Source organism: Rhinolophus sinicus, linkage group LG03 (assembly GCF_036562045.2).
Source record: "Rhinolophus sinicus isolate RSC01 linkage group LG03, ASM3656204v1, whole genome shotgun sequence".
NCBI classification, from domain to species: Eukaryota; Metazoa; Chordata; class Mammalia; order Chiroptera; family Rhinolophidae; genus Rhinolophus; species Rhinolophus sinicus.
In genome coordinates, this window is record NC_133753.1 from 70426709 (window position 1) to 70451858 (window position 25150).

At 43.0% G+C, this 25150-nt stretch overlaps 1 protein-coding gene across 1 annotated transcript in view; it reads left to right on the plus strand.

Annotated features, from left to right (window-relative positions):
• RYR3 (ryanodine receptor 3) overlaps positions 1 to 25150 on the plus strand; it is a 477803-nt gene that overhangs the window by 326216 nt on the left and 126437 nt on the right. Inside the window, 5 exon segments of the mRNA XM_074327936.1 lie at positions 12705 to 12978; positions 14509 to 14623; positions 16159 to 16288; positions 17453 to 17556; positions 20498 to 20633. Coding sequence (XP_074184037.1) covers positions 12705 to 12978; positions 14509 to 14623; positions 16159 to 16288; positions 17453 to 17556; positions 20498 to 20633 — 759 coding nt within the window.

Below are 25150 nucleotides of genomic sequence, written 5' to 3' on the forward strand. Positions count from 1 at the left end.
GTATTTCTCACACACTACAGTTTAAGCAGAGTTTCCTTGACTATAAATGTGTAGTCACTGAGTTATTCCTCCAGAAGCATCTATCACCCTACCTGGCACAAAATAGGTCCTCAATAAACGTGAGATTTTTCTCTCCCCTGACAACTAGACTTGGTGAGCGCAGAAATGGGTCAGACTTCTGATCTATGGAACCATAAGACAGTAATTTGTGGGGATTTTTTGTTTTGTTTTATTTTTTTGTCACTAAGCTTGTGGCGATTTGTCACAGCAGCAATAAAAAACAAATACGGGTGTAACAGCAAAACATGAAGTCTAGGGGTCAGACACATTATAAAGGTAGGCAACCAATTAGAAATGTGAGGAAGAGGAGGGTATTATAGATGGTCTTTATGGATCCTTACAAGGTGGCAATTGCATTAGCAGATATAAAGGGGAGGGGTAGAGCCTTACTTTTATTTAGCTCCTTAAAAGTTGCAAGAAGGTTTTTCACCCCTGTCTCTTTCACCTGGATATCCCTGCATGGCAGACAAAACAGGCAACATTCATCCTAGTGTGGAGAGGAGGAAATGGAGACTCTGAGGCATGAGGAGATTCCCCCTCACGGATGGCGAAGCAGGGATCAGAACTCATCCTGAGGATGCACGGGCTCCCAGGCCAGCGCCCCTCAGCAATAGTTGTATAACAGGTATCCTGCATCTATTGAACAAGCCAAGGTCAGGCCTGCCCTTTGGTAGCCTGTGTTTTAGTGATGCAGAAGAAAGCTTGGTTGTCAGGGGAGAGGAAACCTAACGTTTACTGGGCACCTGCTTTGTACCAGGTACTGTGCTAGATGCTTCATATTCCCTCATCTGATTTTATCCTCACAGCAAACAGGCAGACACAGGGACAGCCAGGTTCCCATTTTGCATACCAGGCAGCTAAGTCTGAGAGAAGCAAAATAATGTGGACAACGTTCTTGCAGTAAGGAAGAAAGAGAGCAAGTCTGGAATCCAGCTCCACGGCCAGGGCCCCTGCTCTTTCAAAATACTGTGCAGCGCCAGCTGGGAGGGAGCTGCAGGGGTGGAGGGAGAGGACGGCGAGGCATAGAGATTGAGGACGCAGGGCCAGCAGCTTGCGTCATAATCACTTTATTCTGCATACTGAATAAGCACAGAAACTAAAATAAAAGCAGTTCGATTACTTTCCCAGCAAAGTGAAGACAGAGACCTCAGTCCCCTGAGCCCTTTGCTGTCCCATTTCTGTTCCATCTTCATCTCAAGGCCATCCCTCCCTAACACATCAGCCACATCATCTGTTTTCTCTCTGCCCTTTTTCCTGTTGTCATCATCGGTCATTTAATCACCTGAACATTTTTGAGAAAGTGATTGTGAGGCTGGTTGATTGATTTCAAAAACAACAGGCTAATTATCTCCATATGATGGATGAGACCCCAGGGGCCTGTGAAGATGAGCTGGCAGAATCCGCAGCAAACACCAAAGCATCATTTTGCCGGGGGTCTGCAAGGGTGCTTCTGACAGTGAGGGGGCATCCAGTGGCTATAGAAACAGTCCTGGGAGGGGGAACACTTTGCTTCCACACTTGTCTCCATCCTCCCAGGTAGGGAAGCTCTGGCCAGGGTAGAAAACACTGAGGGAGGGAGACTTAGAAACAGATTTAGCAGAAATATCCAACTGCCATATAACTCTCCATACGCGGCTTGTTCTGAGAGCCAAGCTCAAGCGCAGCCAGGCCAGGCTGACTGGGGCGATTTGTGGGGTCCACGCCGGTTCCAGATCGAGATAGAAGGCTCCATCTCCATGCTCCTTCTTCTGTACAGCCCTCACCCCCTGTGTTGTCTCAGCAGACCTCACCTATTGACAGGAACCTTGGTTTTTTAGTAAATTGAAGTGTTTCTAACTAAAGTGAGGATTAGTCTAGCAATGACCATCATTGCTGAGGAAACTCAGTTCCTGCCATGTTGGTTTTTTCTGTTCTTACCTGGTGGTCGTGAGGGTTAAATGATCGTTCAGATGCAGTGTTTAGCACAGGGTCTGACACATAGGAAGCTCTTAGTAAACAGTGGCTACTATTATTGTAATAAGAAGTAGAATGTTCTAGCAAGCAGCTTGAACTTTTACCCTTATTCCCCAGCCAAGGAAGCCAGTAGAGAAGGAAACAAGTGTATACATCCAAAAATTAAATACAGAGCTGGGATGAGTGAGAGCTGGGTGCCTGCTCAGATGTTCAGCAATTTGCTGGGCCCAGTGGTCTCTGCACACGCCTCTGGGGGCCTGACAGCCAGTGCCTGTTCATTGGGCCCTGAGGGCATGTTGTAAACAGAGCTTCTTTCTTGTCATGTAGGAACAATGGTCCTTGTTGTTTTCACAGGCTTTTCTTTTCAGGTCTTCAGAGCCTGTAACCTTGTTCTCAGTGATTCTGACAGCATCCTTGTTTTAGTGAAATGAGGCAGGTGGTACATACCTATTGCTTGGCCTGGGCCAGAGAAGCCCCTGAGGCCCCAGGAAAGCAGAGAAAGTAGCGTGGTGAAGTTTCCAAGTCTCCTTGAAGTCAGTGGATTTCACTTTCTCCCTGACCTCCTGTGCTAATAAATAGTAGGTATTCGGCCACTTTGTAATGCAGACCAGATTTTCAGACCAGAGGAAGCTCTGGGACACAGAAGGCTTGGGACCTTCCCCAATAAGTCTCCCCAGCTAAATCGACAGGCTGTTGTGCCATCCTACCCGATATAAGAAGCGTCCTTCCTCAGCCAGGAGTCACCACAGCTCATCTCCTCAATGTAAGTGATTCGTGGTGTGTGGTGATGCTTTGATAATGGCCACTTACCACTTACCATGATCAGTAACCACTGGAATTTTAAGATGTAATTTCTCAATCTCAGCTTTTACCGTTCGTAAAAGCAAGCTGGGTAATGTCACGATAGGGCCGGTTGGCATTAAAATGTGGTAGTAAATTTCTTGGTGCTCATCAATTTAACCCAAGGAAGCCATAGGCATTCATTTGCTATTTTAATAAATTAGTACAACTTTTCCAAGAGCTCAGTGAGTCGAATAGACATAGAATCCTAGAATATTAAGCCACAAGTGACTTAACTTCATAGAAGTGGATAGAGACGCAGGGAGGCGAATCAGCTTTACCAAGGTCACACAGCCAGAGCTGGAACAAAGGACCCAGCACCCTTGTCACCGCACCATCCTACATTCATTTTCTTCAACATGAATTTAATATTACTAATTTCATTTTATTGGTGAAGAAATCGAGACTCAAGGAAAGTGAATCATTGGCCCAGCTCAGAGTCAATGAATTTCAGGATTTATTCCTGAACCCATTTCATAGTTTATTAAGAGAGCATCTAGACAGTATCATATAAATTTAAAGTGTTAATAAAGATAACTGTTTTTCTGAATTTTATGAAACCTTTGAAAGTAAGCAGCTCTCAGATGATAAAGTAGATGGATTTAAATTCCAGCCATGGCAGTTTGAATCCTAGCTCTCTTGTTTACTAATTGTGATGTTAGGCGAGGATTCGATATAATGATGCTCAGTTTTATGTTCTAGTCCTTAGCTGTTTATATACCTCTCAACTTTTGAAGTGAATATACAAAGTATGGATCATAAGAACTTCATCTCCACATTTGTCATTTCTGATGCTTTCAGCAAAAAAGAAAGAAAAATAAACCCAACTCAGGTAGACTAGCTGGTAAGGAACTTTATTGACTGGTGTACCTGAAAGTTTAGAGATGGAACCAGTACCAGCTTGAGTTGATCCCACACCTCTGCTCACTCTCCCCAAAGTCTCCTTGCTCCGTGTTCCAGCTTCGCCTTCAGGCTGGTAGCAAGATGGCGGCTACAGGTCTAGGCCTCACATCCACGCACAACAGGGTCTAAGGGGAAAGTGCAAACATTTCTCCTGCCCTGGTATTCATGAAGTAAGGATCCTGAGATCACCTTTGATTGGAGAACTTGATCACAGGTCAACGCATGAACCCATGAGCATGACTAGAAAATAAAATGCTAACTTAAGTCAACGGAGCCCCCTTTACAGTGGGGTTGCACCAGCTTTCACCGAGGGTCATGGGCCATGAAGTAGAGAGGCAGATATCGCTACAAAATCAGGGTTCTGTTCAGAAGGAAGAAAGGACAAATGGATGCTGGATATGTGGTCAGGAATATTCATTATGCCGTGATGGTTATCATTGTCAGCATCTTTCATATACTCAACAGTTAACATTGAAATGTAGACGTTTCTAACCATTGATGTTCATAGGGAGAGTAGAGGCCAAAGAGCTGTGTCCCGGAAACTACAGAATATGCTGTCTGTGCTCTGTGTACATTATCTAATTGGCCATTGCAGTTCTGCAGTAGGCGCTTTCTACTTTTGATGTTCTGGCTTGACAGAAGCTCTGGGCTAGATCCAGGCAGACCTCAGTTGTGTCAGCACTCTGTCACTTCAGTTGCCTCAGCAAAAACTTAGAACTGGATTTCTTGCAGGTCCCTCCTTCTGTGTGTGCTTTCTTAGTAGCTTGCTCCCTGAGACCCCGCAGTGACTGATGGGTAACTTTGGGAAAGGACTCAGATAACCCAAGACTTGCTATCAGTGGAAGTACGTTAGTTTCCTATTGCTGCTATAAAAGTTATCACAAACTTACTGGCTTTAAAACAACACAAATTTCTTATCACCCCGTACTAGAGGTCGCAAATCTAAAATGAATGGGTTAGTAGCATTGCATTCCTTCTGGAGGCTCTAGGGGAGAATCCATTTCTTGCCTTTCCCAGCTTATAAAGGCTTCCTGCATTCTTTGGCAAGCGCCCCTTCCAGCAATGGTATCATTCCTACCTCTGCTCCTGTCATCACATGTCCTTCTCTGCCCTTGACCCTCCTGTCTCCCTCTTGTAAGGCCCCTTGTGACTACATTGAGTCCACCCGGATAATCCAGGACAGTCTCCCCCACTCGTGGTCCTTAATCACATCTGCAGAGTACCTTTTGCCATATCAGTTTTCTTGGTATTCACAGGTTCGGAGAAGTAGAAGGTGAACTTCTTTAGGGAGCCATTATTCATGGAGGAAGAAAACAGAGGTCAAAATACACTTGTTCTTTTCACTTGAAAATGATCTACCACCTGTTAATGCCTCCAGAGCATTCACAGCATACCACAAGCTGACTTTTTAATCATCTAGAATTTAAAAATAAGTGTACATAGCTTAGGTGCACATAATCATTTTTCTTTTCCAATTGTAAGTGTGAGCATGTAAATTGCTTTCCAAGTTCAAGCTAGGTACAGTGCAGTTTTGTTTACTCCCTCTCCGTGATGTAATCAAAAGACTTTTTCCTCCAAACTGACCCAGATTTAAGAGCACACGCAGAAATGTAACACCAGCATAGGTTTGCAATCTGCAAACTACAGGGATTTGCTTTGCCAGCGGCCAACATCTGCTCTTTGATAATAAGTACGCACTTCATTGCATGATGGCCACTTGGACTCTGATCTAAATTTAGAGATAAAAAGAAAAGATTCTTTCCAGACCCTTGGAACCTAAAAGTTTAAACCGACACCATGAGAACAAATGACCTTTCTCTTATTATTGTTGGCACTGCAACGCTGGTAATTTGACCATTTAAAAAAGAATTACACCAAATATTGTGGGTGACTCTAGAGAATTTTCTTGTAGGGTTCACAGAATGGTGGGTCCTGAAGTCTAATAGCAGGTTACAAAACAGCAAATGGAAGAAAGTAAACAACTTAATAAATAATACCTAGGCTCCCAAACTGATTATATTAAGGCTAGGTCTAATTTAAAGATACTCTATTCTTCTTATGTGGAATGTGTCTGACTGGTCCAGAAATCATGTAGTGAAGTAGCTATTTTTCTTCTAAAATACCTTTCAGGCATCAAGTCTTCCTAAATAATACAACGCCTTAGAAATATTTCCATGCTGAGTTAACCTGGACAATCATTTAAAATGCCGTTTCTAGATCATATATTTGATATAATTGCCTAAATGTGACTCTCCCTAATTACACAAATTGCAAAAGTGGAGTGAGCTAGAATGTTAATAATTTCATAAATGAAGCCATTTATAATTGTCAAAGAAACCACATGACTAGCTTCCCTAAGGCATTCTGTTTCCTAGGATTAATTTTGTATCTCAGCAGAAAAGAAGTGTTTGGTTACACATATTTATTTTTCCTTTTGGAAAAGAACACTATAGCTTTTCAAAAATCACATGAGCTGAACCATCTCGTGCACTTGACAAGGCCTTCATGAAACAGAGAAATCAGGGAATAGAAATCCTAGAGTTGCAGCAAAAATTGCGGAAGCAACTTCATTACATTTGGTAGAGGCTCTTAAGTGGAGTATTTAGGAATGAGAGAGAGGGAGAGGGAGAGGGAGAGGGAGAGAGAGAGAGAGAGAGAGAGAGAGAGAGAGAACATACATTATGGCAAATGGTAGATTTAAGCTCTCCACCTAACCCTTTTCTTTCTCTTGGAGTCTGTCCCCCTTTAGGAGTCATGCTTCCTAAATGTTTTTGTGTTGTTTTTTTCTTTTCTTTTCTCTTTTTTAGTGATTAAAGGGTAGCATTTCCAAAGATGAACTTAGAAAAGTAACAGAAATGAAATTGTTGTTTAGTTGTAACTGTTCTTAATATATCTGTCTTTCTTTGGTTAAAGAAGAGGTTTAAATTTATCTTGCGAACTGGCTGACTCATTTTGCTGTTGAAATTCCTACCCAAATGTCAGCATTCCCTCACTGATACCAGAAAAAAATAAAAGTATTTACTACAGGGACTACTTGTGTGAGCCATCTCTTAAAGGAAAACGGCATTCCAAGTTAGTCGTAGCCAAGAGTAGTCTTTTCCATCAGATCAGTTCATTCATCCCCTTAACTTCATGATAGAGCTTTTCCTTCCCTGCTTCTTTAGTCTCCATGTAATGTGGACCTAGTCTAGAAATAAAGAACTTTAGATAAATGACCCATTGGGGGGAAAATGAGAAAGGAAGATCTTACCATTTATTTTCTCAATTTCTTTTGAATGTATTACTGTAGATGTTGTACCTTCTAATGAATTGTCGTATTTGCTAAATATCTTGGAAAATGCAGTTTTACCCCTTAGTTTTTACACTATTTCTCATTAAATGCTCTCTCTCTCTCTCTCTCTCTCTCTCTCTCTCTATATATATATATATATATATATATATATATATATATATATATATATATATATATATATATATATATATTTAGTTTCCCCAACTAGGCTGCTGTGCATAATAATTGTGTCTTGAAATAGTTTAGGGTACTTAACCCAATATTGGACACTTAACAGAAAACAATGTTTGATTAGTAAACTATTTAGGAGGGACACAACTGGACGTATGAAGTATGATAACCAAAATATGGTGAATGTTTAAATTAAAAAGAAAATGTATTGCAGTAAAAGACACATTACCATTAATCTCCCTCAAAGTACTCCTGCTCACTTTGAACACACTTATCCCATTGTTCATGCCACTTTCTGAAGCAGTTCTGGAAGTCCTCTTTTGTGAGTTCCTTTGGTTGCACTATCATGGCTGCCTTGATGTCCTGCCTGAATAGATTCAAAACGTTTACCTTTCATGGTCATTTTGACTTTGGGGAAGAGCCAAAAGTCACACAGTGCCAGATCCGGTGAATAAGGTGGATGAGGACACACTGTAATGGTTTTATTTGACAGAAATTGCCATATGCCAGAAGCGATGTGTGACACAGAGCCTTTCCATTGTGATCAAAAACTTCAATGAATGCTGCTGCCAAGTGCCATTCAATGAAAAGGCAGGGATCTTCAATATGGGAAGCGGCATGTCAAACAGTAACTGTAACAGTGTGACAAGTTCGGTGTAGTCAGCTGGGTGTGCGCTACAGTTGAGAAAAGGTGTGTTTTAAAGTGTCCCGTAAATCATGGATCATGAAAAATGCATTAACATGAAATGAGTAAATGGTTTCATCCTCCATCATGACAACGCTCCATGTCACATATAGCTTCTGGTATAAGGCAATTTCTGTTAAATAAAAACATTACGGTGTATCCACATTCACCTTATTCACCGGATCTGGCACCATGAGACTTCTGGCTCTTCCCCAAAGTCAGAATGACCATGAAAGGAAAACGTTTTGAATCAATTTAGGACATTGAGGCAGCCATGACAGCGCAACTAAAGACACTCATGAAAGAGGACTTCCAGAACTGCTTCAGAAAGTGGCAAAAATGATGGGATAAGTTTGTTCAAAGCAGGGGGTAGTATTTTGAGGGGGATTAATGGCAATGTATCTTTTACTATAATAATTTATTTTAAACATTCACTATATTTTGTCATCACACCTCATAACTCAACTAGTAAGATGAGGACAGGTAGAAACTTGGAAATGAGATCTGTCCTGAGGCTTTGACTCCAGAGTAAAGCCCTCTGTAGTTGACAATCCTGGTTTCCAGTTTGAATGAGAGTAAAGTCGTTGCTGAAGAGTCAGCCAATGTCAGGGGCAAAGAATTAAGTATCCCCCCTCCAGCCTGCAGTGTACCTTTTCTGTCTGTGCCCAACTGTACTAGCTGCAGAGAAGGCTAAACAAGGCCACCCAGCCTCTATGTAGAAGATATGCTACTCCTCCCTTGCTCTGAAGATGATTGATCTTAAACCCAAATTGAAGAGGGAAACATGTAGGGCCCTTCAGGTTGGTGGGAAGTACTGTGGCAATGAATGAATAATGACCGGGACCCTGGCTGACTGCCAGGATTCAATTTTCCAAATAGTGATTCTTTAATCTTCTCCTTATTTCTCAATGTGAGATGTATTACATTTCTGATACTCACATTTGGTCTACCTCCCATCTGGAAACAAACATAGAAAGCTTCCTCAGCTGCAGCTTTCAAGGTTCGGGTCTCAACTACTTGATTAGGACCACACAGCCTAATGGAACAGAATTTCATCTTAGCTGGAGGAAAAGCTTTGCCTTTCAATCATGGTCATTACCTCAGTTTAGGCTCTTTTAGATAGATCTGTGGTTCCCAAACTTTGACACTCTTAAAAACTATCAAAGACCCCAGTAAGTTTTAGTTTATGTGGATTATATCTATCAGTATTACTGAATTCGAATTTAAAACAAATTTTTGAACAATTATTTATTCAAAAATAATAACCCATTACATGTTATATAAATAACGTACTTTTATAAAAAAAAAATAACTAAATTCTTCAATACAAAAAAAGGATGAGGAGAGTGATACTGTTTTGCATTTTTATAAATCTCTTATGTCTGACTTAATAGATGATAGCTGGATTCTTAGACCTGGTTAAAGGATAGGAAGAAAGTTGACCTCAAACAGATATATGTAATAGTTAGAAATAGGAGTATTTTAATAGCTTTTTCAGATAATTGTGGAAATTTTTCTTTAATACTACCTAAAAACTCAACAAATAGTGGTTTCTCAAAAGTTAATTGCCATGTGGAATCTGAAACATACCAAAGAAATTTTTTTGAACCTGGTTATATAAAAATCCATTGGTGTATCTTGCATGTTGAATGGATCATTTTACTTATGAATGTTTTTGTAACATCCTGCATTTGGTCATTCGGAAATTACTGTTTCACGAAGTTATTGCAGAGCTTCCAGATGTTGACACCTTTAATTATAAAATGTTTTTAAAATCACATTTGTTAATATCAACAATTTAATAAGAAAAGTCTTTAAGTATTGGGAGGCTGTCAAACTCATGGTGGCAGATAAACTTTTTCCAAAATTCTAGTTTTCACTTGAAAACTCAAATTATATTATGGCAACAGATGCTATCGACTGTTTTCCTTGAAGTGACAGGCTTTCTTCCTTCATTTTTAAGAAAACACCTGTCAGTTACCCAAGACTGCTTAACCATAGTTTGTCTGTGGTTCTTTGAATTAAAAATGTTATTCCGTGAAACAAGCAGCAGTTTAGCTCACAGCTCAATCACACGAATGCTTTCCCTCAAGAAAACCACTGTCCTTTGACATACAACAGCAGTGCTTTAAGCATAGTTCCCATTTTGTCATGCAGGATATTCAAACGGTGTATACTCGAGTTTATTATTAATAAAATGAATAATGTTTATATTTCCTTGAGAACATTCTTATGTGAAACTGGGCGTTTTCCTGGGGATGTGGCAGTGACGAGCAGAGGTAGGCACTTCTGACATGATCCATGCTAAGACACCAGCAGCTTTACCAGCTGTTGCTTTTGCACCATTAGTGCAGCTACCAACACAATGAAAAAGACAAATAACATCTTAGCATTATTATGAAAATACATTTGGCCTTGAGAACTGCCTAAAGGATCTTAGGGACCCCAAGTGTCTGTGGACCATACTTTTTATAACTATTGTTATAGATAATATAGTAGTTAACCCTTACAAAGCCCCCAATATGTGCCAGACATGGTTATAAGCATTAATTATTTTAATCATCGGATGCACAGGATATCCACAGAGACTCCTGCCTTCTAGAACATGTGTTTTTTTAACTTCTTGAATCTGGTACCTTTATGCTGCTCTGCCACTGTTTCATGGAAGCTAATTAAAACCTGAGGAATTTCCAGTAGCGTGGCTGTCAGAGGTAAAGCTTCATTTTTCTCAGTTCAGTCTAGGTTTGCTTGGTGGGTGCTACATCTCTAGCATATGTCAGGCCACAAAACAATGTGCTTTTTAGGGCTCTTGAGAATGTTTCTTCCCTCTCCCCACAATTTTCTTCTCATTTCTTTCTCATTCTTTCTCTCACTTTCTAGACCTCAGTCTCATATTTAGAAACCCTGATCAATAAGAATGGCCTTAAATGTCATGCCTTCCACCAAATTGCATCCATAACACAACGATGATGGATCTTGCTTTTTCTGTCATGATCTTGGGGGTCACATTTTTTTTTTTAATAAGCTTTCGCTTGGTCACACACATATTTATTTATCTCATTCTCTTCTTCTTACCTTGAAGGCTAGTCTGGACAAAGAACCTGTGGGGTGTTTCCAGCTCCATCCTTTCCGGCTATAGGGCTGTGTTCTTTCCCATTTGCTCTCAAGTGAGATGTTTGACTGTAAATGTTCCACTGTCTAGACTATAAATGTTGATTTGGATGTTTAAGTCATTGTGAGGCTAACAGCTCACCCAAATCCTGAATTCATCTGAAAGTCAGGTTAAGGAAAAGCTAACACTCCCTTGATTTCATCATGACTCTGTACAATTCCCCGTTAAAAGGAAGATAGACTTTGAGCTGATTAACAATTCTGACTATTGCCATTCATGCTTGGCAAAGACTGTAATGATGTGTATAAACTCTGCAGAGAATTTGCTTGTTCGTGGTGAGAACTAATTTTTTTCAGCCAAAATATAGGCTAAAGAGGGAATTGTACTTACAGGACTAGAAAGGCTTACATTGGGTCCAAGAATGTCTACGTTTTTGTCTTTCTTTCATTCTTTACTGTGAATAGAAACTAGGAAAAATGGGAACTTCTACATTTGGCTGCTGAGGAGACAGGTCCCTGAGAGGAACTCAGTCCAGCCCATAAATAACTTTTCCCCTGCAGGGTTAACATATTATCTAACCTAATAGCTATTAGTCAGCAATCCCTGCGTAGCGAGATCTCTTAGGAACATTTTTTAATGGTGCTTCTCTCTGCCTTCTTTGGCTAATGTCTCCCTTCTGAACCTAAAATACCCACGGGGTTGATAGACACAGCAGTAAGTCAAATGAATCCTCTATATCTAGATCTCTTCTGGGGCTCTACTTTATGTCCTTATGACGAGCCAGGACTGAATGTAGAGCAGGCATGTGCCACATGTAGTATATGGAGGTAGAAGACTCAATTATTAGAGATGGCACCAATGACCGAAAGCACCCATCTGAGTTCATTCCCAGTCCTTTCTCTGATGGACTGTAGGACCTTCATTGTCCCCTGAGCTCTGCCTTTATCACAGGTCTGAATTAAGGATCCCAGCACTATCCATACCTTACAGGAAGGTGATAGGCAGAGCCAGACGTGGATGCAATTATAATTTAAAAGCAGCATTTCTCACCTCTGTCATGGCACCTTCTGGAACTGCGTGCAGCATGATCTGGGGTGAGAAGTGCCTTCCTGGCTGGCCTGGCAGGGTACCTTCTGCTCTGTCCTCCTGCTCAGGTCTCTCTCCTCCCACACCACTGCCAGTACTTTTCAGGGCCATTGAGTCTAACCTCTGAAAGTCCCACAGCTGGTTTGAGTCCCACGAGTGATCTTTACTTATACAGCCGGTGGTATTTCTGTGCAGCCAGTAGGAGCCCTGAGAAATTCTGAATTCAAAGTCTTACTGCTTTTCCTCTCAGAGCTTGCAAAGATAGTCCCTGGTGCAGTGCCAGCTGAGTCCTGCCAGAGACCCAGACAGCGCAGTTCAATGCCTGAGGGTCAGGTGTCCCACTGCAAAGCCTTTGGCCCTACCAGAGTGTTCGCGGTGCACCTCACTCCACCTCCTATTCTTTTCCTGTACTATGGCTCACATCTATGTCTTCTGATAACGTATTCTACTTGTCTGCATGCCATCCCCCAGCCTTAAAAAAAGAACTTTTTCAGCCTTGACCAACCAATGATGTGTCTTATCATTGAATGAAGTAGCTGAGCTACACAGCTCTCCCTGAACCAGGACGGCCACCATACTGGTCCTTCCTGTTGTCCTTCTAGCGACACTGAAGGAACTCATCTCACAGACGATGATCCGCTGGGCCCAAGAGGACCAGATCCAGGATGCGGAACTCGTCCGGATGATGTTCAGCCTCCTCCGGAGGCAGTACGACAGCATCGGGGAGCTGCTGCAGGCACTGCGGAAGACCTACACCATCAGCCAGGCGTCTGTGGGCGACACCATCAGCCTGCTGGCTGCCCTGGGCCAGATACGCTGCCTGCTCAGCGTCAGGATGGGCAAGGAAGAGGAGCTGCTCATGATCAACGGGCTGGGGTAGGTCACCCAGCTACGTGCAAGGCTGTCGGGAGGCTTCCAGTGGGAAAACGGGCTCACCCTGCTGAGTGGGTGTTCCACAATCCCATCATGTACAGTCTCTGTGTGTCCCTCCTGTGGGCACACCCTTGCCACATCGGTCACCTTTGATAACCCGAGAGACCGTACCTGCTAATCAGGGTAAAGGGACATTACCAGAAGAAGTAGGGAGGAGTCTTGGAGAAAAACAGTTATTTAGCTTGAATCTGACGAAATAGCCTCAGGAAGGCAATGAAAAAATCCGGAGCAAGGGACAGTGTGTTCACCCCAACAAGAGAGAACCCCTTTGAGCACTCCTGCTTTCTACTGGAAATCTTCTGAATTTCCCTCTGAAAAATTACTACCCACTCCTTCCCTTTTCTCAGCACTATCCTAGAGTGTCATTTCTGTCAACACTGAGGCACCTTTACCCATAACAATAGCTTGTGTCTCTTCCTTAGAAGCCGTATTGTCAAAAAGATTTCTTTTAATTAGATATTGTAGCACTTCCATTTTGCAGATGGGAAAACCGAGACCCCAAAGGTTCATTGAGCAGCCCACAGTTTTACCTAATTAAAATAAAAAACTACAACAGCAGCCTTCCTGCTGCCGAGTATTCAGCCCTTGGGCCAGCAAATTAAATGAGCATCTATCACCAAGGCCCAGAACAGGGACCGTGAGGATACCCAGGTTGGTGGGGGCTGCACACATTCCTCCATTTCCATAGGGGAATCTTATAATAGAAATAAAGAGATTTTTATGGGAAGAGAAAAAAGTGACTGAATTAGCTTCCCCCTCAGCCCTTGCAGTAGACATAGCAGCAATGAAAGCTGGTGGCATCTCCTCTTGGCAGCTGCAACACTCGGGGGCAGGGGAGTGGTAGGGGTGGGCAGAGAGTGAGCACACTGCCAGCCTTCATGCAGCCAGCTCATGGGCTGCTTCGGTCGGTGGATTTGCCTGCAACTTTAGTTTGTATTGAATGACTTAAAAACATACTTCTTTTTTCATTTTGTTGGTGATTTCATTGGTTTCTGAGGACTGCTGTCTCAAAACATCATTGGTACCGAATGTACAACTGTCATAAGAAATGGGTACAGCTTTATCGCTAAGAAAATGGAAGTACACAGAGACAGAGATAGAAGGCAAGAGACGAAAAAAAAAAAAAATAGAAGACCCTGAGTACCTGGAGGAAGAGAACTCCAGTGATTTGGGCGGCCTTAAAACTATTGCAAGTAACAGGACCAAGGGCCAACCGTTTAATGTCATTAAAATGTTTCCAAGACAGAAAGCAAGTACTTAGTAGAAATGAAAGAGCCCAGAATATTCCTACCAGCTGAAAAAGGTGCTCCACGTCTGTTCCACATGACCTAGTGCCTTCTTATTATCCTTTCAGCCTGTCCAATTTATATCACTTCACCCTTAGCACGTGTGTGCATTGTGTGTTCTCAGCCCAGAATTTCCATAGCCTTGAAATAAAAAAATGCTAAAGTCTCTCTCCGATCCTTACCCTAGAGACATAATGAACAACAAGGTGTTTTACCAGCACCCGAACCTCATGAGAGTCCTCGGAATGCACGAGACAGTGATGGAGGTGATGGTGAACGTGTTAGGAGCAGAGAAATCTCAGGTAATGCTACAAGGAGAACTTAGCCAGAACTTGGCCCCTGGGCAGCAACTCCGGAGGTGAATTGTTCACAGCCATATGGCTGGTGTCCATTGCCTCAGCCACTCTTCCCAGGGAGGCGGAGGGACGTGCACAATGCCAGGAAGGGGCGGAGAGGTGGGATGAGGCTGCTGAGTGGCATCCAGCCAGTGCGAGAAGCTCGGGGTCTTTCTGTCTTATTTCACTGGGCTGCATTTACCGGACTCTGCAATCCTGCTCCTTCCCAGTTGAAATTCCTCTGGGTTCCACACAGGAGCCTGGTGTGTTTTGTGCTGCCTCAGGAGAAGGCTGTTTTAAAAGAAAACAAGATCTTAATAATGATCCTGGCAGTGTTCCCTCAGGAGTGCGCGTGTTTCCTCTGTGAGCCAAGCTCCTGATGATGTCTTTGCAAGCCCCCTGCCCCCCACAAGGTGCCTGCTGTCAAGGGGAGCTCCCACAAGCAAGGGAAAAGGAGTGGGGACAGGGCCCAACTTGTGTGGGGTTGTCCTCAGAATCAGATAGTTTGTGAAGGCAGTAGATGGGGTATGTTCTCACATATTGGAAATTCCAGAGTGCCTGGGTCCTAGGAAAGCATTGCCACCAGTATTGACAAGCGGGGGTGTGAAGGAAGAACAGAAGCCAAGCTCACATTCTCCCTCCCTTGATTTCTTCTGATCTCTTGGGAAAGTGGACTCTCTCCAGAAGATCCCTGAGCAAATGTCTGGATGCCTCAGCAGGCACACAGACTCTAGGTTTCAGAACTTTACTTCTTCAAGCACCCACCATGATTCTAACAGGAAATCGAGGGCTTTCTAAGATCCCGAGCAAGGTGAACACCGACACCATTTACTGAGCACTATTGGATCCAAAATAAGACATGGCCAGGCCCTGGAGATGCTAATTACTTTGTTAAGCAGAGAAGCCAAACACAGAAAACAGTAATACAAGATGGCATCTCAGTGCTAATTGGTATGAAGCAGATCACAAATGCTGTCAGAGCCCACAGGAGAGCAATTATCAAGGATAGAAGGGATTGGGGGAGGCTCCCAGTCCGAGAGCTTGATGCTCTTGAGGTTTCCACAACGGTAGGCCCCAGCCCTTACCCAGGGGACTCAGGTTTGGAATACTGCCGGGTCTCGTCGCCGATCACCCCTTTCCCTTCTGACATTTTCCATCAGAGTTCTGACCATTCTCCTAGTTAGAAACACTAGTGTGGTGCAGGGTTGTGCAGTTTCACGTGACATCTGAGGATGACTTGGATTCTTGTTTGACGTCTATGTCCTCGGGAAGGAAGATATTTCAGGAACTATAATTTGCTCACAGTATTTTGGGAAGCCCCTTCTTAGGTATACATGCGCTATCTCTCTTGTGAATACGTCTTGGAACAAACTGGAAGTAAGGAGGAAATATATTTTTCAAACTGTTGGCAGCTTACAAGACTTCAATTCTTTGAAGTCAGACTTTTCAGAAAAACCTCATGATCGATTCTTTTCCTTGACACTTCCACCTTCTCCCTCCAGATCGCCTTTCCAAAGATGGTTGCTAGCTGTTGCCGCTTCCTTTGCTATTTCTGTCGAATTAGCCGGCAAAATCAGAAGGCCATGTTTGAGCATCTAAGTTATCTGCTGGAGAACAGCAGTGTTGGCCTAGGTATGTCATGTTATAACTTCCATATTTGGGTTCAGAGGTGACACTCCCCCTATTGACCACTTAGGATATAAAAGGAAAGAAGCCAAATGCATGCTGTGGGATTTTTAAATATAAAAATGACCCCTGTCTGATCTATAAACAAGAGAAATAATTATACCAGGTCTCCAACCTAAGTAGAGATGTTGCTACCAGAGAGCACTGATGACAGATTTGTGTTGCTAGAGTCACAAAATTTTACCTCCTCTCTCTTGGGACCATGGGCTCATGGTTCATAAAATACTGTTTGAAATTGAAGATATAGTGTGGGGATATAGTTCTCCCGGCCCACTCAGCTGACCAGGAATCATTGCTAAAGAGACCAAGGTCATGGATCCAATCTCTTTCTGGCAGGCTGGCTGCAGGTTGCATGCTTGTCCATCAGCCAACCAGCCAGGGCTTTCCATAGATGTAAGGCAGACTAGACTGGCCAAGATCAACTGTGGATAAACAGTGTAAATCTATCACCACCACTAGAAAAGCAACACAACACGTATGCCTTACTCACTTTTCTGAATGTAACCCAAATGAGCTTGTGGAAGACGCAAATACACTCATCTGTGCACGTGAAATCTGAAATCTCAGGTTTCTTGTTTATCAAATGCAACCTCAGGCTACCAACCTTTTTGCAAAAGGCCACCTGAAGTTTTTCTTAATTCTAGCCTAAGAACTAGACAAGGAGAACCAAAGACAACATTGGATCTGATCACTGTATGAGCTAACGCTGTTTGAGGCTATTTTTAAATTCTAAGTGGTGCCCCCAGAAATGGGCGAGTCCTTTTAGTTTAGTTGTTCAAGTGACAGCTGAGGCTTTGAAGTGATGATCAAATGGGGGCCACAAGAAGTTTCATGTTAGAAAAGCACTTGAAAATACGTGTTCCCAGCTGATCCTGTGAACTGATGTTCAAACTTAACTCATATTCACAATCAGTAATGAGTGTGGAGAGGAAGGATAACAAATAGAACTGTTCTTAAATTGTTCGGGCAGTCCCCTCAGAGACCAGCGATGTGACACAGGTTTAGTGTGTTTGCTGCCCTCTTCTGGCCAATTGTGTGCACTGCCATCTCAGCTCAGAGAGAAATGGTCTCTCTGCCCCGTTCTCACTCCTTACTTACCTCTTTCCTCAGCCTCCCCATCGATGAGGGGATCCACTCCGCTGGATGTGGCAGCTTCCTCCGTGATGGACAACAATGAGTTAGCGCTGGGCTTAGAAGAACCAGACCTCGAGAAGGTAACTGACCCTGGAGAGGCCATGTGCCTACTCTTTCCTGCCTATGGTGCCACCAAACCAAGCAAATGGAGAGCAAAGGCTGAGCTCCCATCAGAACCTCTTCCACACAGGGTGTAAATGGGATAGGATGTGAGTAACTGGCAGCCATGCGATAGTTAGAACCAGAGCGTCTCCCATGGGTACGTGGACATTTGTGTATGTGGAGGCTAAGCTTCGCGGGTCTACATGGAACGCTACCGGACACACTTGTGGTTCCTAATAAGTTCTGGGCCATCAAATGTATAAGTTCACATTCTAAAGAATGAGGCAAGACAGAAAACTGTATGACCAGTATACAGGTAAAGAATGCCCACACATGTCCTGTCCATGCACAAATGAGCCAAAACTGAGCTGCCCACACTAGGCCTATAAACTACAGTCTGGGTGGTGGTGATGAGCGGGGGCTGATGCACCTGGCCTCTCCCCAACCCATCGTGGGACTGTGTCCTTGACCGGATGGCTGACAGAGTAACAGTGCACTTTCTGAGGGTGGAGAAGAGCGTTCTAGTGTGGGGGAGGAGGACAAGTCCAAGGTCACCCAGTGTGTCGTGGGTTTCAGCGCGCCTGGGAGAGAAGCCCCGAATGCTGGCCTGGGGTCGGGAAGGTCACGGAGAAAAGCCAGAAGCTGAGGGGTGAGCAGAAGCTACTCGGCCCCATTGCTGGGAAGCGCATGCAGGGAATATTTGAGATTCAGAGAGGAGAGCAAGGTGTGCTTGAGAACCAGAAATCTGCGTACGACTAGAGCACAGAGTGCTTGGGGGAAGTGTGAGAAATGAGGATTTGTAAGGAATTGGATGTTGTGCTACCATTACTATTAATAATGGAAGTGCATATGCCTACAGATTCCTACAGAATCACCGTGCACCAGGCCCCACTCTGAATTAACCCGCGTGACCCTCAGAACACGCCTTTTTGTTATTGCCCTCAGTGATAGGAGAGCAAATTGAGACACGGAGAGATTAGGTAACATCTTCAGTGTCGTGGGGTTTGTAAGTGTCAGAGCCAGGATTCACGAGTTTGGCCCCAGAGGCCGTGCTCTTAGCTGTTCCGTTACAGGACCTCACTGTCAAGCCAAGAGCAATAAAAACCATTGGAGGGATGTAAGCAGAGGAGTAACACAAAATGATTTGCATTTTAGAAATCACGACCTGGTTTCAGTGAGAAGAACTGATTGGAACAGAAACAAGTCGGCCTCCCCATACACACACAGACTCAAATGCTATGCCACCAGCAGTATATTGTAACAAAGCTGTTTCACAGATGCCGTGTATATTCCTGTGCTCTGCTATTCGTGGGACAGACTTCAGTTAAACTCTATTATCCATGCATTTAAACAGAAATCAATAACACAGTGTTCTCGGTGGTGAGATGACAACTGATGCCTGTATATAAGAGTGGCCATGGTTCTCTTACAACCAGATAGTGACACAAGACTTAGTACTCAGCACCCCTCCTCAGTTGCAGTTCATCTTTCCAAATGACGCTGCTCCACAAAGACCCCGAGTGTTCCTTGGAAGATGCAAGTATGACAAGTGGAGGCCAGGGGCTAGGAGAGGGGAAAATCGGGGGCTCAGGGAAACATGTGAAGGGGGATGAGGAGGTTCGCAGCCCCCTTTTCAAGTGGTTCTGACAGCTCAATCTAGTGCACAGACTTTATTCAGACCAGTGTCAGGAAATCACCCAAGTTTGGTTCCTTAAGAGAAAGGGAAAGGACCAGTAAATGCTTCTGTTCCTCCCTTCTGTTGATCACAATGGAAATTAGAACCTTTAATATTGAACAACAACCCCACCTGCCCCCCACCCCCCCACACAACACATACTCATGGGTACTTATTTTAGTATCTAGTGAAATGCTCTGTACCTGTAACCCTGAAAACTCTGCGTAATCCCTGCCTTTATTAATGTTTTTCCTGCCATTTTAAAGGCCACATCAAATCTAAACTTCAAACAGAATAGTATCCTTACTGGTTTAAGAAGGAAAAAGTGTGACGCTAGTTTATTACTAAGTTTTGACTTAGATTCATTATTCTTGCAAAATGACTTCGAGTATTTAACATCAGCAAATACATGATTCATTTGACAAACATTTATTGAGCACCTAATATGCACCAGGCCCTGGGGATTAAAAAATGAAAAGACACCATTCCTGATTATGAGTCTTTTGCAGCCTCATGGATTCTCCTATTCCCCAGTATACATATCAAAGAGTTAATTTAAATAACAACTGTATTTCAAGCAACAATCTATATTTACCAGGCTTTTGCCTTGACACCTTCTGAAGCATAGGCAGATTCTAATATCTTTCACACGATCACAGAGCTGAGCTCTTGTGGCAAGTGTCTGGTAACCTGGAAGCAAAGAGAACACTACCAATGCTAGTCCTTAACTGGCCGTGACCTCTTCATTAGTCACCCCAACCTTAACATCCTGACTTTTCACTTTGGACAACTGTCGTTGTAGAACTTGAGTACGGACCCCTGAGTAGCCAAGGGCCCACCAAGAGTCAACCAGTGACTGAATATTTGGTCTTGAAATACCATGACCAAATGAACATGGCCAGCCTACATCCACCATTACCTCCCCAGACACAGCCTAGGCAGGCCTATTTTTAAATGGCAGCTCCGTCTTACCAGAACTAGGAAAACCAGACAACTGATAGCAAATGTACATTCCTACATAGCCGTGATCATCGGTCTTGTTGATGACTTGGAAACAAAAATGAATTTGAGGTTCTGGCTCCAAATCTATTAAGTTATGTACTTTAAAAGTCTTGGACTCTCTCTAGCTTCTAGGGAAATGAAAGCCCTTTGGGTCCCAGAATTTTGCAGGCTTTACAGCTATCTTGTTAAAAAAAAAAAAAAAAAAAAAACTTGGGTGCTTACTTTTGTACTGTTCTTGGCAGGTGGTGACCTATTTGGCAGGCTGTGGCCTACAGAGCTGCCCCATGCTTCTGGCCAAAGGGTACCCTGATGTCGGCTGGAACCCCATTGAAGGAGAGCGCTACCTGTCCTTCCTGAGGTTTGCTGTCTTCGTGAACAGTGAGTGCTCCATGCCCTCCAGACCTAAGATGGCATAATCGTGGGTACATACAAGGAAAAGGGCACCCTTTACATTGCTTCCTGTCCATAAATATGACCAATTCTGCAGGCAGGTGGCAGCTGGTAGAAAAATCTCAGGGAGAATCAGGCCAGACAAGGACCAAGAGTGGTGTCCAGTGAACAGAGCACTGAGCTCTAGGGACAGATTCGGCAAGAAACTCACTGCATAGGCTTGGGCTGATCGCCTCTCGGGACCTCTTCTCCTGTCGGTAAAAGAGGGAGCTTATTAATATCTTTATCTCACCTATTTCACAGCGTTAAATGCAGCTGTGCCTCCAGATACTTGGACCATTGGAGGGAGGGAAGGAAGGAGGGAGGGAGGGGTGAATGAATGAATGAAGGAATGAATGAATAAAAATCAAGAATAACTGAATAGTTATAAAAGGTAACTAAACTCCCTCAAAAAAAAATGTTATAGCAATCCTAAATATTATTCTTCTTAATACAAGTCACCTCCCGTTTAGAGTGAATTCCAAATCTACAAATTCTGTAGTTGTCCTAGTATAATGTGCTGAATATACTTTCTTGAAAATGTAACTTGTCTCCTAAGATTCTGTTAAAATACTAATTCACTTGTATTTACATTATAGTTATGATCTTTCCGCCTTCCCCAGTTTGAAGTTCCAGGCTAACAAATCCAGCTGGGCTGGTCAAGTGAATTCAAAAAGGCATTGCATGCTACATGTTAGTGCCTCCCACGTCTAGTGATGTGTTCAAACAAATTAATTTGCAAAAAAGGTATTGCAGCTAATAAGCAATCAGGGCAGTTGGTCTAAGTATGAGAATTTACCTCAAAATGTATTGACATGAAGTGATCATTATATTTCCATCTGCGTTTCTTATGTCCCCCATACCTCTTGCTTACTTTTCTACACTGTAATATACTCTGTTTTTAATATTTGAATGATTTTCATCATCCTGGTTTTTTCCTTTTCCTGCCTGGGTCCCAGACTTTGAGATGCCTGTGTGTTGTTTCCCTTGGTCTCACCCAGCCCGGTTCTTAATTACCTGTCTTCTGCTTCTCTGTGTATGTTCTTCACTGTCCCTATCTTTTCGTCACCAGCATTGCTAAACTCCATTGCCTTTGAGGCCACTTTCAAGGTATCCTTTAATAGTCTGTTCCACTTCCTATCCAAATAATCACATGTCCAAAATTAATGCAGAGTTACTATGGTAGTAGAGAAATTTTTTTGTAAAGTGGATTTTAAAGATTCATAAAGCTCACCAAATGATGTAAATGTACTGTATGGCACAAACCAAATCAAGTCAGTACCAGTTTATTCATCTTGCTCACCTTTGCAGTCAGCGTCAAGAGCTTTGTGAGTCATTCAATGGGACTGCCACGTGGGTTATGCAGGTGAAGGAATCTACTGCTATGCTCCTGTCTAGATCTCTTAGGCTGGTTGTGTATGACCACACTTAACTTTCTAACAAAATGTTTAGTCTGTCCCCTTTGCTTTCAGGGTCTTTTATGCCCTTTTAACATATTGTCTATAGTATTATTTCATGATGCAACAAGCTCTAGCAAGTTGGCCAATCAGAAGGTACACATGCATTTTAATTTATTGTTTATTGTGTCTCTGTAAAATAAAGACCACGTTTGGTTTGGGCAAAGGATGTTAGCTTCTGCTTTCAAAGAATTCACAGTCTAGTAAGGGGAGCAAGACATGGACAGAGGTCATTATAAGTGGAGTAAGGTGGGGACAGGGTGCTGGACGGCTTCGTGAGGAGAAACTCACATCCTGGAGAGAAGATCAGAAAAAGCTTCGTGGAGGAAGTGATGTGAGAGATGACCTTGGTCCAATTTCCAGATGCAAAGATGCAGGAGAGTTGATTCAGTGGGGCAGCAGAATGAGCAGTGCCCTGAGCTAACTCGTGCTGTACTCAGGAAACACAGTGGTCTGTGGGTCCACATGACAGATACGTGAATGACAGTGGTGACAGATGAGGTTTAAAAGGTAGGTAGGAGATCCAAATGCCAAGCTGTGAAGTTGAGTCTTGATTCAATGTGCAGAGAGCTGGGGAATCTTTTTAACAGAGGAGAGGCTGAGGGGAACCCCTGGGAACTTCTGTGCCCATTTCAGGATAACGAGTTTCTGAATTATAATAGTGGTCGTAGGAGTGGCATGGAGGAGATGCATCTGAAGGAAATTCAGGAGGCAGAATTTATAGATCTAGGTGTTGATGATGATTATGGTGGCTGGGCCTGAGTATGTTGAGAGAAAGAAACAGAAGTCACATTGAAGCTTAGAGAACTAAGGGTAGAGAGAAAAGAACTAAGGATGTGAGAAGGAGAAATTGTTTGATATAGACGATCATACAGTTGGTTTGGTTCAAGCCATGTTGATTTTGCAGGGTGTGGCCCCCAAACCGAGATGCCCTTAATTGGGGTGATAGGATAGAGATCAGTCAGCAGATTGGGACTGAGTAGATACGCAGATCATCTGTAATTGAAATGGTGGGAGTAGACTGGCACGGGGAAGAGCATGAACAAGAGAGACGGAGAGTGTGAGAAAGAAAATGTTAGAATCACCTTAACAAATAACACCTAAAGAATGAGGAAAAGGGCTCAAGTACAGCAGCGCGCTGGGCAAGAATTTGGGCTGGAGGATGGGGTATCTTGGGTTCAAGTACAGCTCTATCGCTTACTAACTTTGTGAATATAGGCAGTTACTAAAACTTTCCTAGTCTCAGTTTTTTCAATATATGTAAAATAATGCTGACAGTAGCACATACCTCACAGTTGTTGCGAGGCTTAAATGAAATAATCTGTCGAAAACTTAGACTAGCACAGTACCAGAAACACGGTCTGCCTGCAGTTGTGTTAGTGGTCATTGTTCATGAGCCTTACAAGAGTAGTAGGTCATCTGAAATAGGAAGACTCTAATAGCTAGATTCCTCGAAATCTGAAAGCCCTTTCTAAGTCTTCATGTCTAAGAGGTGATCGCAAAGGACTTCCTGGCCACTTTTGTGGCCTCTGCTCAGCCGTGAAGGATGAAGGTGTTATGGGTGATTGTGGTGGGTGATGGGGATGGTCCTGGTGGCTGATGATGATGTGAGTAAGGATAGGGGTGATGGATGGTGATGGGGGGTGATGGTGAGTGATAGTGGGGGTGGTTAGAGATGATACTGGGGTATGATGGTTGAGTAGTTGTCATAGCGGGTTTTGGGGGTGATTGAGTTGGGTGGTGGGTAATGATGGTAGGAGTGGTAATAGTGAGGTGTGGGGAGTGATGAGCAATGGCGGCAGTAGTCATAGTGATGGATGTTGGGACATTATAGTTGGGTGGTGGATGATCATAGTGGGTTGTAGGGATGACTGTGGGAGGTGGTAGTGAGTGGTGATGGAGTTGATGAGAGCGGGCGGTAAGGATAGTGGTCATGACGATAACTGCTCACACTTACTGAGCATGAACCACATGCCAGTCACTGTTCAAAACATTTTTAAATGTATTTACTTACTTACATAACACAAAAATACAATGAAATAGGGACACTTATCTTCCTCGTTTTACAGAGAAACTACCTTGCCCAGAATCACACGGCTCATAGGATTTAAAGCAAGGATTTGAACTAGAGAAGTTCGGCTCCAGAGGCCAAACATTAGTCAAACCATTATGCAATATTGTCTTGATCGCACTGTCTCCCTGATAAACAAGGAGAAACAGCATTTTCTCCTTTGAGTTTGTCAAAAGCTTTGGCATTATTGCATTACTGTTCAGTGCTAATGTTTTTTTAAACACTTTTTAAAAACCCTAATCAAAAGCTCTGGCTCTATCAAAATAATAAAACTGGAAATTTATTTCTAACATTTTACTAGTCTTTCTTAATGTTTGTATTAAATCTTCTTAAACAAGATTTGTCTTTAAAAGAACTTCTTAAAGCATATAATTTTCTCCACTTTATTTTTATTAACTTGCTGGTAGCCTTGGGGTGTGTTTAACTCTGAGAGTAATGAAGTTGAGAAGCTCCTATTTACCCAGCAGTTGTAAATCCTATAATCAGTTTAGACACAGATATTTCTGGGCATCTGATTAATCCCTTCCTAATGTAGATTCCAAGAAGGAAAAGATTTCTTACCAAACCACAAGAAGAAGGGGAAAAGCTATTCTGTATTCCCTTTGAGTCTTTGGAGTGTTTCAGTGACATCTTCCTCAGGCTGCAAACTTGGTTGTAAAGAACACACTATCTCCTAGCTTTGCAGAATTTCTCCAGGAAGATTTCTCATCAGGGACCATCACTTAGGCATCCATCCTACGACATGTAAAGCACATATGAGAAGCTGTGAGCAGTGACAAGAGACAGGCTCTAGAAGGACTACCCTGAAGTCACTTACAAATTAAAGCAGGAGACAGAGCAAAACTAAGTAGAATTAACAGAAACATGCAAGGAATAATTACTGAAAATTCTGTCATCAACCACACCTACCTCCATATTGACACCTGTGACTGTTGGCA